Source organism: Felis catus, chromosome A2 (assembly GCF_018350175.1).
Source record: "Felis catus isolate Fca126 chromosome A2, F.catus_Fca126_mat1.0, whole genome shotgun sequence".
NCBI lineage: Eukaryota > Metazoa > Chordata > Mammalia > Carnivora > Felidae > Felis > Felis catus.
This window is the reverse complement of record NC_058369.1, coordinates 56,876,612-56,893,089: the sequence shown is the minus strand read 5'-3', so window position 1 is coordinate 56,893,089 and position 16,478 is coordinate 56,876,612. Positions and strand designations below refer to the sequence as shown.

The following is a 16,478-nucleotide window of genomic DNA, read 5'->3' as shown; positions in this document are numbered from 1 at the left end:
CCCTCCCGTCATCAGTAAGGTCTACGCTGCTCAAAAATGTGTTGGGAGGGGGGACTGTTTTCGGGGATTTGAAGAAGCCGAGTCTCTCGTCTGAGATGAGGTGGTGCATCCAGCTGTGGGAAGCAGGAGCCCAGAGGCTGATGTGGCTGTGATGGAGCAGGTAATCCTCCTTGGCAGACTGCGCTGGGTCCGGTGAGCCCCTGGGTTTTTGTCTGGTTCCAAGAGGCCCGAAGACCCCTTTGATTCCTGGAATGCTCCCATATGATCTGGGACTCACTCCCACAGCTGTGAAACCAGAAGTTCTTCCGTGGGGCCCGTCTGCACACAGCCCATTTGTATCCTAACATGGGTGTTCATGGCCTGCTCCCCCCAGGCCCCAGAGGAGCCTCTGGGGGCAGCAGACATGTCTGTGTCATTCCCGTGTGCCCGACGTATCCACTTTCTCCATGGAAGGTGCGTAGAGAATGTGGAACTAATATGTGAACATCCTCAATTGCTTAAATGTTTACTGTCTGTTCTCTTAGGTTTCCGGTCAGGGTGGTGAATTGAGGTGCTGTGCAAGGTTCCCTTCCCATGTACCAACACACAGAAGAACTGGATAAAATATAACCATTTAAATGAGTACAGAGCCAAGGTCAAAAACAAGAGGGAGCTTGCCTGGGGAGTTCATACAAGGAGGCTCCTGCATGAAGCCAGGGGCCAGCCCGGGGCTGCCTCATCCATGAACAGAGGTGAGAAAAACCCCTCTTACTGGCCTTGGGATGTTGTCCCTATATATGGACTCAATTTCTCCCGACCTGTGTAGTTCTGAAGCTTCAAGCTGAGAAATGAAGTTACAAGCCGGCCCGGAATCGGGCCCTGGGGGAGGCAGACGGGGAACAGCTCTGACGGGAACGCCCCAGCCCTGGGGATGGGTGGGTTCTCCCGGATCATGGCTTCTGCCAAAGATGGGCTCGCAGTTGGCCATCACGAGGCACACCGAGGACCTTGCCATCAGCACGGAAAGGGCAGAGAGGTAAAACACCAGGGAAAGCTGAGCGGTTGCAGCGACCCCAAAGAGATTGGAAAAGAAAGACGTTTGGGAAAGACATGACGGGCAGGATGGCATCCACAACACAAGGACAGAGGGGGACGAAAAAGAAGTAAATGGAAGCCCAGGGAACGAGAAAGGGAGTCACTGAGATATCCTTTTAGGGCGACGGCACGGAAGGGGAAAGGACATTTACTCGGAGTTGGGAAACTCACCAGGGCCCTGGAACAGCCAAGGTTTCGTTAGGAGGCCACCCCCGCTCCAGGGCTCTATTTCCTCGTGTGAGAAAAGGTGGCTCAGATACCAACCTCAGAGGTTATGAGAAGGTCAGAGTGTGTCGCTTCCTGCCACAGTGCTGGAAAAGTGTCATTCATTCTAACCAAATGGCCTCAAGCTGTCATTCCCAGCAGGGATTTCAGTCACTGGCTTTTTCTCCCCAAAGACACATCTGCAGAACACCTGGAGGCATTCCAGAGCAATGTCACTTAAGAGGGCATGACAGGCTCTAGTCTTTGGGGTGTGAGGCCTCTTCAACCCACCAAGTTCCTTCGGACCCTACCGCAGGCTCCATGCGTCTGGTCACAGAGGGACACCTGAGTTCCTGACACTTATCATGCAAAAACAGAGGTGACATTGTAGCCCACAGCCCCTCTGCAGGCTGTGACATTCCTTCAGGTGTTTTGGGGGGGGGGCACGGAGAGACTCCAGGAGGACTTGTGGAAGTTGCCAGACTGGCCTGGGGTATGTGGCTTTGGGCTGTTCGGGCTGGGGCTTGGATCCTGGCTTGTCTGGCCTTGGTTTTCTCATCCAGCAAGTGGAGTTAATAATACCTTTCTCTGAGGCCAGTTGAGGGGCTCATTTTTACTAACATGGGGAAAGTGCCTTGCATCATGCCTGGTACACACGTGATGCTCAACGCATGTCCTTGGCTGTTCCACCCGCCCGCCCTTTCCTTTCTTCAAAGAAGGAGAGCTTTGGGGCAAGTGGCCCACAAACTCTGATCGTAGAAAACGGGCAGAGGAGGTCTGCCTCCTGGGGCTGGGCGTGGTTTAGGGGGCATGTTGTTATGGGGCAGGGGAGCGAGTGACAGAGCCATCTCCTAATCACGGTGACCTGAGCACAGTGTCACTCTTTCTCCTCACCAAGAGAACCCAGTTTTGTTTGGGGCCTCAGTATGTAGATAAGAGCAGCCATGTGACACAGTGCTGGCCCAGGACATGGAGATGCACGTTCTGGTGGGGAAGGGGTGTCTCTCCCTGGAAACAAAATCAAAGCTCACTTGAAGAAAATCCTCCCCACCCTCAGCATTGCCCATCCTTCTTCTGATGCCTGGACACAGACGTGAGGCCTGGAGGTGTGGCAGCCATCTTGTAACTGTGAGTCCACACACACGAAAAGGTAAAGTGGAAAGAAAGAAAGAAAGAAAGAAAGAAAGAAAGAAAGAAAGAAAGAAAGAAAGAAAGAAAGAAAGGAGGGAGGAAGGAAGGAAGGGAGGAAGAAAGAACACAGGTGGTAGGGGCAGGCTGACCTTACTTTTCCATGTTCTGGCTGTGTGACCTTGGGTATGTTACTTCACTTCTCAGAGCCTCACTCCCCACAATCTGTAAACTGGGGATAAAACCTCCACCTTGGCACAGTTCTTGTGAGGGTTAAGTGGCGCCCTGGATACAAATTCACCTTTTCTAGCACAAAGGGCTACCCCAATGTTTGTGGTGTCTCCTGTAGTCATGCTGTGGCAGACAGTGAGTTACCTTAGGGTGAAACAAAGAAGGGCCCCTTCATTTCTCCTCTTGGAGAAAGTTCTAAGGCTGGCCACAGGCCCCAAGCCAACCAGCTCTGCTCTTTGGTCGATCAGCTATGCAAACAGGAAGTGACTACCCAAACATTTGGAGCTGCAGGAGGCTGGCCCCGGGGTGGGCCTCCTCACGGAGGCCCCTCTCCACATTGTGCCTTCTCATCTTCCAGCTGGGAGCACCTCAGGAGTCAAGGAGGAGGTCCCCCCTCTGAGGGGCTAGGTTCAAAGCCTCCCTTTCTGGTTGCCTTGCCCACCAGCCTAGGCCAGGCCACTCTCCCTTCGGGCTGGAAGATGACAGCCCCTCTGTGGGCTCCCCACAGGCTCTTGCTCTTCCCTCCTCCCATCTCTTTGTCACAACTGCAGCCAGGGCCACTTTTTTTGAAATGCAAATCTGTTCCTGTCCCCTTCTTGCTGAAGTCTTTCATGCTCTCTTTGGGGGAAAGATTAAAGCCCCTGACACACCCTTCCAGGCCCTGGAAGGCCTGGCCTCTGCCTGCCGCTCCAGCCACTCTGGCCTCCTTTTAGTTTCTGGAATGTGCCCAGTTCCCCTTGCCTCAGGGCTTTGCCCACACGATTCCCATTTTCTAACCCCCCCCCCCACCCTTTCCCCTGTCCCTCTCCCCGGCCCACCTTGCCAAGTAACATCCTATTCTCAGCTCCCAGCTCAAGAGTCACTTCAGGTGCTGGCTGAGCCCCGCTCTTCCCCCACAGCATTCATCCAGTCGGCTGCCCTACATCTCATCACATGATCTCCCATGCTCGGTGGTGGCTGCTCAGGGCAGGGACTTGGGGCTGTCTTGCCCCCAGTCACATTCCTGGTACCTGGTGTAGCCTCTGTACAGAGTCAGTGCTCCGTAAATGTGGAAGGCAGGCAGGCAGGCAGGCAGGCAGGTGTGCCTTGGGATTCAAAATGGAGAGGGGGCTGCTCACTGAGCGCCTGCCCGGTGGCAGGCAGGACCTCGCGCCCTCTTCACAGCCACTCTGGCAGGCAGGGACTCCAGTCTGTTCTACCAAAGGGGAAACAGAAGCTCCAAGAGGGGTCAGTGACTTGCCCAAGGTCGCACATCTGGCAGAGGCCCTGCTAGGATTTAAACTTGGTCCCAAGCCCGGCTTCCTGCCTGGTGGAGTTGGCACAAGGGATCGTTGTACATCTGTTTCCTCATCTGCCGAACGGGGATGAGATGGTACCAAGTGACAGGGCTGCCGTGAGGATTCAGTCAGGCCACTAAAGTGCTTAGCTCAGCGTCCGGTGCACGTTAAGGACTCAGCAACTGTTAGCTATCACCACCACCACCACCACCATCATCATCATCATCACTGGGTTGATCAAAGAACGGATACGAATACCTCTATCCTGTTGCGACCCACGCATGGGCAAATGGAAGGCCTTTGTGGGTGAACACGCACAGGAGTGGTCGGGTGGGGGGCAAGCGATGGAGTGGATGAACGTCGGAGGAAAGGGAGGAACTGCCGAGCGAGCGGAGGGATACACGAAACGAACAAACGGGAACGCGAGCACCAGCGTGCGTGCGGGGAGGATACACGCCCGTGGTCTGGGACACCCGGAGCTGACTTGGGGCACCGGGGCCGCACCCCCCGCTCACCTGTAGCGCCGCAGCTCGCCCTCCAGCCGCCGCACCCAGCGCTGCAGGCCGGGCACCTGTCTCGCCAGCGCTTCGAGCTCGCGCACGCGGCCCAGGCTGCGCAGCACCGCCTCCCGGGCCTCCTCGGCGCGTCGCCGAACCTCGACCTGGCCCTGGCGCAGCCGCCCCGCGCGGGCCTCGGCCACCGCCAGGGCGCCCCGCGCCTGCCGCAGCTCCCGCGCCGCCACCTCGGGCCCAACGCGCCCCGCCTCCTGCGCGCCCGCCTGGCTCTTCCAGAGGCCGACCTGCGGGGGACAGGGCCGCGGGGACAGCCGTGAGCGCCTCGCTGCGCCCACCATTCCCGCGCCCCCAGGAGCACCGACCGTGCACGTTTGTTGCGCGCGCTGCCTCCCGCTCCCGGGCTGCTCTGAACTCGGTTCATTCCTCGCAATAAACCTAATGAGACAGGAGCTCTGATCAGCCCCCCTTTTCCTGGGTGATGGAAACTGAGCCACAACACCCGTGTTCTCATCTTGGCGACTTTACGACTCTTCCCTGCCGATTGCCTGCATTGGTGGCACTCGACCTTCCGTGGCGCCTCCGATCCCTAGACTCGAGGAACAAAAAGGCGTTTCCGGACTTCCCCAAGGTCTGGTCAATAGACTGTTCTTGAGGATGGGGTTTTGTCTGTCTTGTTTACTGCGGTGTCCCCGACGCCTAAGCCAGGCCTGGCACACAGTAGGTGCTCAATAAATACCTGGAGTGAATGATCCCGGACCCTCTTACTCTGCACTCCCACCCTTTGCTTCTCTGGTGCTCCCTGGCTGCCAGCCCTTGCCTGGTCCATAGCTACGGCCACTCAAAGCAGCGCCCTGCCACCCCTCTGCCACTCAGGGCTGGTGTCTGGGCACAGTGCAGAAGTGTTTGTTGACTGAATCCCAGATGCTTGGGCTGGGTCCATACCTCGCTCACGGCTTCCTTCTCAATATCCCAGAGAAGGCCTGACCCCCACAGGTGTTTGGTGGCCAGTGACTACCGGATGAACACCAGGCCCTGGCCCCGAGGGAGGCCCATCACTATTTGCTGAATGATCCAATGAGCTGCTTAAGGGGGGGGGGTGGGGACAGGGCCTCTTTCACCCCTTATCTCCTAACCTCTCCCCGCACCCCCATAGCCTGCCACCACGGAGAGCTCAAGATGCCTGTTTAATGACTGAATGTGTGAGCCGGCCCAGGTTTCCGGGGCGAACGCAACTACTGGGTTAGAAGAGGCAAGAAGGGACAGGGAGGGTGGGGAGACGGGGTGGGCTGGTGATCTGGGTGCGCCAGCGGTTCTGGAGGTGGCACCGGGGAGAAGAGGAGGGCTGGAGTGGGGCGGGAGAGGGACAGGACGCCAGCGACCTGGCGTGGGGTGGGGCTGCCCTCTCTCCCCTGTTCCACTTCCTGTGCCCGGTCCCGGCTGTTCGAACGACCCCCGCCCCCAGCCAGTCGTTGCCGCCCCCCTCCCTCCGCGCCGGCGCGCACCTGCAGCGCTAGGCAGCGCGCGTCGCTGCTCTGCAGCGCGGCCCGCAGGTCCTCCACCAACTCGCGCAGGCTGCCGTTCTCCTCCTCCAACCGCGCCAGGCGCTCGCCGTCCCGGCCGCCGTCGGGGCAGTCGGGGCCGCCGTCCGGGCCCGGCGTGTGGGGGGCGCGGCGGCGGCGGCGCGGGCGGCGCAGGCGGATCTGCGTCTCGATGTGCTCGCTGAGAGCGCCGCGGGGCAGCCGGGGCCCCGCGCGCGTGCCGAAGTAGCCGCAGAGGCGCGCGTGGAACTGGCGGAAGGTGAGCTCGGGCGGCTCCGCGCGCAGCGCCAGGCGCGCCTCCTCTTCGGCATCTGCGTCCCCGTCGGTGGCCACCCCGGCGGCCGCGTCCCCGGCGGCCGCATCCCCCGGGTTCGCGTCTCGGGCGGCCGCATCCCCGGAGGCCTCCCCGGCGGCGGCCCCCTCGGCGCGCAGCCCCAGCACGGCGCAGAGCGCGCGGAAGTCGGCGCGGGGCAGGCGGCCGGCGCCGCGGCAGTCCAGGTGGTGGAAGACCTCCTGCAGGTACTGGTCCAGGCCGGTGGCCAGCACCACGATCTCGTTCTCCACGCCGCGGTCCAGCCCGTAGTGGTGCGCCAGGGCGCTCAACAGCCACTGGGTGCGCCGCGCGGGTCGCCGGTACGGGTCACCCGCCGCGCCTTCCATGCCGGCCTCCCGGCCCGCGCCGTTCGGCTCCTTCGCCGCCGAGCGTCGCTTCTCGGATGCCTCCGCCCCGCCACTTCCAGGGGCGGCTCCGGAGTTCCTCGGAAGGAGGGGCTTAGGCTTAGCGGTCGCGGTCTGGTTGGAGCGGCGCGGGGGGCCGTGTCCCGCAGCTGCGCCGGCTTGGCGGGTCGTCCGTGTTTCCCCGGTTGGCTTGGAGGGGACTGGGGTAGAGGGCCGAGTCCCTCTCTCTTTCTCGCTTCTCCGGGTGGCCCCCGCGCTCTCCTCCCCTCATCACTCCGGGGGCGTTCCTGGCGTCTCGTCTTCCCCTCCCACTCCTGGCTCTGTCGGCTTTCGACTCCCTCACCCTCGGCCCCACCCGCCCTGGGACAGGCGCGAGGCGTGGGCGCAGGATAGGAAGCCGGAGCGGGACGGGACGGTGGCAGCCAGGTCCTGTGGCTGGGGGCGTGCCCCCCAAGCCCACGTGTCACTCCACCCCTTCTCCTCCGAAAGGAAAGTCTTCCGAGGATAGCCCCACGAGCTGGCTCCAATCGTCCTCTCCCCGCGCCGGTGCAGAGAAGCCCCTCTCCCCGTCCGTTCAGATACTGGGGTCTTAAACTCACACGTCGCTCCACGGCAGGCGGTGCGAGGAGCCTCACGTGTCATTAGAGCCGAGGAGAGGCAGGTTGGAGGAGTGAATGAACCGCTTTAGCGGCATCGCGCCGGTAAGAAGTCGATCTGAGATGGACAGACCTTCGCTCTCTAAGCTGCGTGTGTGTTTGGTGAGGGGTGGGGTTGGGGGGGGGGAGGCGGGGAAAGCAAGGTATTTTTCCGGCCCTCACCTGTGTGCCTGTGGGTAGTGAGTTGGCGGGGCGACCTGAGTTCCACCTCTGAGCTGGGGTTATGCTGGTAGGTGGTTTGGCCAACATTTTCTCCGGTGCCTTACAACACGTTTTTGGCAGGTGAAAGGAAAACCACCCTCTCGGGGAGACCTAGGTTGCTTTTCCCTTCTTTTTCACCGGAGAGATGTCATGCACCTGTTACCGGCACTGGGACTGGTTGTCCGGCCATGTTGGAGCAGACTTTATTCAACTGTCCCTGGCTTTAAGATGGGCAGAATGTGGGCTTGTGTATAACTCTAGGAATTTAAATGCTAAATCCTGGAATTTGAAAAAGCGCTAAAATTCTGTCTCCTCTTCTGCAGTATCCCAGAGTCAGCAGTTTAGTTGGTAAACTCCTATCCATTCTTGAAGATTTTGCCCAAAGGAAGGACTTAGATGCTTCTCCCCAACCATTTTGGACATATTTTTTTAAACTATAAAAGTAATAACATTTTGACAAAAAGTGTTAACATCAGTTTCACTTCTTGGCTCCTACCTTAGAAAAATACATGTGCACAGGATGTTCACTGCATCATTGTTTATAATATTGAGAAACTAGAGACAACCTAGTACCCATCAGCCTCGATGAATCACCAAAAAAGGAGTGAGCAAGGCAAGTTGAAACCTGTTATGTACAATGTTAAGACTTACATGTAACAATAACAACAAAACCACACAGCACGGTAGTAAATATTTTCTGTAAAGACGTGAATATATGCATAGAGAGAGATGGGAGGATTCAAAACTGATTTAGTGGTTATTTCTGAGGATCAAAGATATTTAGCCTTTGCTATAGCATTTCTCTTTTTGACAAGATGACTTCTCCCTCCCTCCCTTCCTTTTTTCTTTTTTCTTCCTTCCTTCCTTCCCTCCTTCCTTCCTTCTTTCTTTGCTTCCTTCCTCCTTCCTGCTTTCCTCTTTCTTTCTTTCTTTTTCTTTCTTTCTTTCTTTCTTTCTTTCTTTCTTTCTTTCTTTCTTTCTTTCTTTCTCTCTCTCTCTCTCTCTCTCTCTCTCTCTCTCTCTCTCTCTTTCTTTCTTTCTTTCTTTCTTTCTTTCTTTCTTTCTTTCTTTCCAGGGAGGACATACCTTATTTACCATTTACATGCCATAAAATTCACCCACTTAATGGTATAAGTAAATGCTTTTAGTGCATTTGTAGAGTGTATAACCATCACAGTCTAACTGCAGAACCTTTTCATCCCCCGTTTCCCCAAAACCTTTGTACTACTTAACTCATTCAGGACGTCTCCACCTTCCACCCCCAACCTCCGCTGCTCAGCAGCCACCACTTTCTGTGTCTATAGATTTGTCTCTTCTGGACATTGCATGTAAAAGGAATCCTACAGTGTGTGACAGGCTCCTTTTTGAAAACATTAACAATAGTCTTTTCCAGGTTCACCCACATTGTAGCATGTATCGGTACTTTCTTCCTTTCTACGGATGAGTGATATCCCATTGTGTGGGTAGATCACGTTTTTGCTTATCCGCTCATCAGTTGATGGACATTTGGGTTGTCTTTTTGTCTATTCCAAATAGTGCTGCTGTGAACATTCACGTGGGCATGTTTTCATTCCTCTTGTTGTGTAGACCCGGGGTGGGAAGGCTGCTTAGATGGCTTTTTTTTTAATGTTCATTTTATTTATTTTTGAGAGAGAGAGCACCAGCAGGGGAGGAGCAGAGAGAGAGAGAGAGAGAGAGAGAGAGAGAGAGAGAGGGAGAGAGGGAGAGAATCCCAAGCAGGCTTCATTTGTCAGCACAGAGCCCGACGTGGGGCTCGATCTCCCAACCATGAGATGGTGACCGGAGCTGAAATCAAGAGTTGGCTGCTTTAACCGACAGAGCCACCCAGGCGCCCCACTGGATGGTAGTTTTATGTTTGATTTTTGAGGAATTGCCCAACTGGTTTTCAAAATGGCTGCCCCATTTACCTTCCTACCCGCAGTGTTTTCCTGTTTCTTGATGGGTTAAGTGATACGACCCGTCTCAATCCCGGCCTCCTGCAGCTTCCATGTCAGTTCGCGGTGCCCCCAGCCTTCCTCAGCAAGTCCCTGCCATCTTCTGTTCTTGTCTGTGCTCACGCCCAGCCTCTAGACCGTCAGGCCATCCAGTGCTGTACCCTCAGAACATCCTGAATCCGACTCCCACAGCCCCCTCCACTGGTACCACCCTGGGCCAAACCCCCAGGGTCTCCGACCTGTATTATTGCAACAGACTCCCCCAAGAACTGCCCTTGGACTCCTACAGTCTGTTCCATAGCCAGAGGACCCCTCCTCTGCTCACCACCCCCTAATTCTTTCCCTCTCACAGGGACTAGAGGCTAAGTCCTCCCCGGATCCCTAGAGTCACATTCCTCAGCCATTACTTGCTCCCTGACCTCCTCTCAGTTCTTCTGACCTCAGGGTATTTGCATCTGCTTCCACCAGCTGTTTACAGCTCCCTCACCTCCAAGGCCTTTGCTCCAACATCACCGCCTCGGGGAGGCCTCTGGTGACATCGAATGCACCCTGCACCTCTGACAGGCTGTCTTGCCTGTGTGTGGCGTCTGTCTCCCTGTCTGAAACTGTCCGTCAGCCATGAGGGTAGCAGCACTTGTCTGTTGCCCTGCAACGGTGTCAGGCACGCCGAAAGGAGAGAGGGTCTCCAGCTTCCATCCCGGCTGCCTTCCTGGTCCCCACCCTGGGTATGGCGTCGTGTGTTACCTGCCACGTAGTTTCTTTGCCTACAAATGCTATGTGTGTTTTTTATGTGTAATGTTTTTAAAGGCAGCTATTACACCACATTGTTATTTATTTGTGGGCCTCGCAGGAGGTCTGAGAACCTGGTGCCCCGCAGTCCCAGCAGGGGCCTGGCACAGAGTGGGGACTAATAACGCTGCTTTGACCGAACACGTGAAGTCACTGCATCGAATGGGAAGAGTGCCTCTAGCTGGCACGGGGGTGGGGATTCGGTGTCCTTTGATGCACTGGTGTTGGAGTCCGTGAGACTCCAAATGTTGGTAGTTGACTGGATCAGCTGGGCCGCAGAAGCTTCTGGGCCCGGAGCCCCCTGGTGTGCGGGTTTGCTGTGTAGGACAGGACTCTGGATCTTGGCTCTGGACTTCGGGGTCGCACTTCTGCAGTCGAATGGGATTTGATTTCATGGGGGTGCTGAGAGCTGGCACGTCCAGCCAGACCACAGCGCCCACCCCTACCCCCTGTCCCTGCTGCTGGGGACTGCTCTTGGTGAGGGAATCCTTTGAACAGTAACGTTCCCCGGGCCGGTCAACGCTGAAAAGAAAGCCTTTAAATATCTTGCCATGGAGCGTTGCCTGGGCCTCTGCCCCCCGCCGCTCAGCAGGGGCCAGGGAAGTCGGGGTTTATAATGGTGCGCTGTCAGGCCTGTCTGTCTGTGGGGCAGGGTTACCAGGCGCCTCTGAAATCATTCCGGTTGGACCCACAAGGTTTTTGTTTAAGGTTCGGAGTGAGCAAACTCAAAGGTCTCCTGTGCTCTTTTGTCTGAGCTGGGGGATGGGTGTGTGTCTGCGTGGGGGAGAGCCGAGGCCCCCGCGAAGAGATGATTTTCTGAAGTCGTTTCACTGTTGTTTGAGCCATTTCAAACAGTATATTGTTTAAAGTGCCTTTCAACAGCCCCGAAAAATGCTAAACAGCAAAAGTCACCCCCGTAAGCGGGGACCATAGACACTTCTGATGTATTTATTTCCAGGCGTTTTCCATGCATTGAAAGAACTCCACTGGGGTGGTTGTTATGGGACTGTGTACATCTGTCAAAGCACTTAAAAGGACGAGTTTTACAGGATGTGAATTGTACCTCATTAAACTCAACCTAGAGAAACACAGTTGAAATGCTCTTGCTGGGATCTTTCCTTGCACATCAGCCATACTTCCTCAACAGCTTTGCCGTCATTAATATTCCTTTGCAAATGTTCTTGAGACGGCTTCGTGTTGCCTCTTGGGAGCTGCGAGGTGTTTCCTCATCCCCCACCGATGCACATCAAGGTGGTTTGTGGTTTTTCTCCATCAAAACAACACCGTAAACTGTTGACTCTCCATCCTGAGTGATTTACTACTGTGCCAAGGAGTTTGGACATTTTATAAGCTCCTGATTTTGTCGAACTGTTTTTCAGAAACGTTTTGTCATTCTGTACAGCCCCCTGGCGTGTCTGGGAATGTCTGGGAGCCATCATTTTCCGTGACAAAGCTTTTATATTTTCGGGAGTCTTGGTCAGTGGATTTGCTTAGCGTTCAGACTCCAAGTTTTACTCTTCTCTCTATTAAAAATCGGACTGAGCTAGGCAAGTTTTCTTAGACACAACAAATGCATGATCCAAAAACAAAAACAAAAAAAAATTGGTAAACTGGACGTAATCAAAATACAAAACTTTTGCACTTCAAACTGCAATGGTAAAGACACCGTTAAGAAAATAAAAGGACCAGCAGGAGACCAGGAGGAAGAATTTGCAGAACATAGGCCCTGCAATTAAAGGACTTGTATTCTGACTTTACGGAGAACTCCTACAACTCAGTAAGACAATCCAATCAAAAAGTGGGCGAAAGACAGGAACAGACATTTTACCAAAGAGGATTATGGATGACCAATAAGTCCATGAAAAGATCTCAATATCATTAGTCATCGGTGAAATACAAAATAAAACCACCACGAGATACTATTCCATACTCATGAGAATGGCTGTAGTAAGTTAGACAGACAATAAATGGTTTCTGGAAGATGGGGGGGGAACAGGAACCCTCCTCCTATGATGGCGGGAATGTGAAATGGCGCAGCCACTTTGGAAAACGGTTTGGCAATTTCTCAAAGAGAGAAACATGAAACTACTGACGTGGAGATGTTGGGGTTTGGAGCAGGCAGTCAAGAAAGAATTCTTGAGACATCTTCGGTGTAAAAGGCGGTCTTGTTAAAGCTCGGGGACAGGACCTGAGGGCAGAAAGAGCTGCATTGGGGTTGTGAGGAGTGACTGATTATACACATTCAAGTTGGGAGGGGGTTAGGGATAGCATAAGACTCTAAGGAACTTGGAAGCAAGGTTTCCAGGATCTTGAAGGACTAACTGTTGTTAGGAAAAGGTCATTTGCTACTGTCTAGTAAAACCTCGGTCATGAGACCCTTCGGATGTGTATCAGTGGGCCATGTGCTTGGAGGATGATTGCTAACATATATCTGGGAGGGGTAGAGATGAAGGAAGTTTCCAAAGGAATTTTTACATGTTAAAGGAGACTCACAGGATCTTGGAGGGGCGAGATAATGTTAAGCAAAGATTGCCTTTTGTTCTTAGCAAAATATTAACGTCGAAGCATCTGATCTTCTAGAGGAAGGTCACCCTGCCTGTCTCAAGGACTTGCCAATGGGCTGTAAGTTGTAAGGAAATTTATTTATTTTTTCTTTTGCTTTTGCTCCCCACACCACTACCACACGACCCAGCTATTTTACTCCAAGTGTCTACCCAAGAGAAATGAACGTATCTGATGACGCAGAGATTTTTAGGGGAATGTTCGTGGCAGCATTTTTCATAAATGTCTAAGTGTTCGGCCTGAATTTCCATGAACAGATGAACGGATAGACAAAATGTGGTCTATCACACAATGGAACATATTTAGACACAAAAAGGAATGAAGTATTGATGCATGCTACAGCATGAATGAGCCTCAAAAACATGCTAAGTGACAGAGGCCAGTCACAAAGCCAAACCATGTAACATATGACTCCAATTATATGAAATATCCAGAAAAGGCAAATTTTTAGAGGCAGAGGTAGATTACTGGTTGCCTGGGCCTGGGGCTGGGAACAGAGATTCATTGTAAATGTGCACGAAGGCTCTTATTAGGGAGATGGATGGTTTCATCACTTGGTAAAGTTACCAAAAACCATTGGACTCTACACTCGAAATGGGTGCATTTTATGATATAGAATATACCTCATTACAGCTATTAAAAAGGGGGGTTGGAGATGCCAAGAAGAAGGTGGGTGTAGCTTTTCCCCAAAGATGCATCCTCTGCCAGAGGCTTAGGAGAACTTCAGAAAGGCTCTTCTTCAGAAAGGCCCATGGAAACTTTGGGGCTCCCCTACTCTGGGAGGAAGAAGGAAGTGATAGAATGCCTTCAGATTGTTCCCATCCATGGGACATCTGTCTGCAATGTGGCTTCGCCCTTCCTCCTATCCAGAGGTGGAGTCTGTTCTTCATCCCCTTGAATCTTGGCTGGCCCTTGTGACTGTCTCTGGTCAATGGATATGGCAGAAGTGACCCTGTGCCATTTCCCAAGCCTTGGTCTCAAGAGGCCCTAGACCTTGCACCTTTGCTTTCTTGGAACCCTGCCCTGAGAATGCCATCTGAGGAAGCCAGTCCAGCCTGGTGGAGCATGGGGGGGGGGAGGGGCAAATGGACGGGGAGGGGGAGATTGAGGGACCCCAGGCAAGCGCACCAACGGCCAGACATGTGAGGCCATCTTGGACCTCCCAGCCCTGTGGATACAGATGATCCAGCTCAGTGAGTGAGCCCAGGCCACACCATTGGGGAGTCACTGGTCTATGGAACTGTGAACATATACCCTCTTTGCTTTGCTTCCCTTGCCTGTCCTGAAGGCACCTTTGTTGAGGTGAGGTTGTGGACCCACCTCCCACACCCAAGTACCAGCAAGCACACGTGTGCCTTCACTCCCTCCCATGATGCTCTGGGTCTTGACCTAGACACCATTTCTCTCAAAGCAGCGGTTCTAAACCTTGGCTGTGCGATAGAATCTTGGTGGAGGCAACTTTAAAAAATATGGGGTCTGTTCCAGTAATTTTTTATTAAAAATTAAAATTTTTTTTAACTTTATTCATTTTTGAGAGACAGAGAGAGACAGAGCATGAGCAGGGAAGGGGCAGAGAGAGGGGGAGACGCAGACTCCGAAGCAGGCTCCAGGCCCTGAGCTGTCAGCATAGAGCTTGACGCAGGGCTTGAACTCATGGACTGTGAGATCATGACGTGAGCTGAAGTCAGACGTTCAACCAATTGAGCCACCCAGGTGCCCCCCCAATTTTTTTAAATGTTTATTTTTGAGAGAGAGAGAGCGCGAGGAAGACACAGAATCCAAAGTAGGCTCCAAGCTGTCAGCACAGAGCTCTAGGCCGGGCTTGAACTCATGAACCGCCAGAGATCATAACCTAAGCCAAAGCCGGACACTCAACCGACTGAGCCACCCAGGCACCGCCCAGTTATTTGTTATTGTGCAACAGATCGTCCTAAACCTTAGTGGCTTAAGACAACAATAATTTGCTTCGGTCATAAAGCTCAATTTGGGGAGGGTTTGGTGATAGCAGCCGGTTTCTGTTACATACGGTGTCCGTTGGGGTGACTCAAAGGCTGGGAGCTGGAATCATCTGAAGTCTGGCACTCTTGCATGTCTGGTGGTTGAGGCTGGGAGGCAGCTGGGAACTCAGCTGGTGCTGTTGGCCAGAACATCCACATGTGGACCTTCCATGTGGCTGCTTGGGCTGCCCCCCAACATCCTGGCTGAATCTCAGAGTGAGCTCCCCAGAAGAACAAGGCAGAAGCACATGGGGTTTGTATGACCTGGCCTCAGAAGTTACAGAGTCACTCTGTGGGCTGAGGTGGTTGCAGAAAGTCTTACCTGGATCCAAGGGCAAAGGGACTAGACCTACCACTGGATGGGAGGAGTCCAACATCATTCTGTAAGGGGAGTGTGTGGGAGATCTATTGAGGTGGCTGTCTTTGGAGAATACAGTGACTGGTTCCTAAGCCCTACCCCTGGAGAATCAATTCTGAAAGTCTGGAGTGAAGCCTCAGGATTGAAGTTTTGACATGTTCCTGGGTGATTCTGGTGCATAACCAGGACCAGGAAGTGGCCCTTTGTCTCAGGCCTGTGGCCTCTCAATTCTGAGCTCAGAGCTGTCCACACCACAGGAGATGCTGGGGAGATGGACTTTGGAGAGAAACCAGCCTTGGGTCAGCAGGGGGACCTGAGGAACAGGAGGCCTGCTGTCTGTGCAGGGGAGGGTGGTGTCACTGACCTGCCTTTCTTTTTTATTAAAACATTTTTTTGGATGTTTATTTTTGAGAGAGAGTGAGTGAGCAGGGGAGGGACACAGAGAGAGGGAGACGCAGAATCTGAAGCAGGCTCCAGGCTCTGAGTCGTCAGCACAGAGCCCCAGTGTGGGGATCGAACTCACGGACTGTGAGATCATGACCTGAGCCACCCGGGTGCCTCGACCTGCCCTTATTAATGGGGCCTTTTGGGAGCTGGTGCATCCTAGCAGCCTTCTTTTCTTCCAGCCCTGTGTGTGTCTCTTTAGCACTTCCTGGTTTGTAGATGGTGATGTCCAGGCTGCTGGCGGTACGGTATGAGAGGGCGGCATGGCATTTAGTGGGGAGAGTTTGAGTTCTCCTCTCCAGGGTGCTCGCTGCCATCTGGGGCCTTCCCCTCATAGCTGTTCTTGAGCCTCAGGTTTTTTTAGATTGATTCAACCTGAGGACTATTGGAGGGCCCCAGTCAGTGGGCAGGATTCTAGAAGGGGGTGGTCTAGGGAGGCAGGAAGTGGGAGGCAGGGGACCTGGGTTCCAGTTCCAGCTGGGCCACAGTTTTGCTTCTTTAACCATGGGTAGGTCATATCTTAGCGCAGAGCCTCAGTTTCCCCAACAGGTACACGTGTGGAGTCTCAGCTCCCATTCTCTTGAGTGGAGCTACTCTCCCTTAACAGAAAACCCGAGGTGGCTCCTCACTGACCCTAATCTTTGAGCCCTGCCTGCCCTTCACACCTGGGTCCCAGGGGCCCTCCGCTCACCACTCCAGCCTCATCATCCCTTCCCAGAACTTGCGGGCACCTTCACCCCCTCTGGGCTTTTGCATAGGCCCTTCCCGCTGCCTGGAATACTTTCTCTTGCGTTCATTTCCTGGCAAACCCCGAAGTTTGGCTTTTGTCACCTCTTCCATGAAGCCTGCCCCTGGCCCCCCCTGCCAGCTA

General features: G+C 54.0%; 2 protein-coding genes across 18 annotated transcripts in view; one reads left to right on the top strand and one right to left on the bottom strand.

Annotated features, from left to right (window-relative positions):
• EFCC1 (EF-hand and coiled-coil domain containing 1) overlaps positions 1 to 7,339 on the bottom strand; it is a 41,275-nt gene extending 33,936 nt beyond the window's left edge. The window contains exons 1-4 of the mRNA XM_045052600.1: positions 7,281 to 7,339; positions 6,989 to 7,005; positions 5,932 to 6,911; positions 4,430 to 4,713 (exon numbers count right to left, since the gene is read on the bottom strand). Coding sequence (XP_044908535.1) covers positions 4,430 to 4,713; positions 5,932 to 6,911; positions 6,989 to 7,005; positions 7,281 to 7,339 — 1,340 coding nt within the window. The remainder of the gene's footprint in view (positions 1 to 4,429; positions 4,714 to 5,931; positions 6,912 to 6,988; positions 7,006 to 7,280) is intronic.
• The window catches only part of CFAP92 (cilia and flagella associated protein 92 (putative)), an 82,496-nt gene continuing 72,373 nt past the window's right edge, over positions 6,356 to 16,478 (top strand). For 16 of the 17 annotated variants that reach the window (XM_019825137.3, XM_011280234.4, XM_045052008.1 and 13 more), the window contains exon 1: positions 6,892 to 7,346. The gene's annotated coding sequence lies outside the window, so the exon portion shown is untranslated. Of the gene's footprint in view, positions 6,487 to 6,891; positions 7,347 to 16,478 lie in introns of those variants that run through there. The other variant, XM_045052007.1, reaches the window with a different exon arrangement.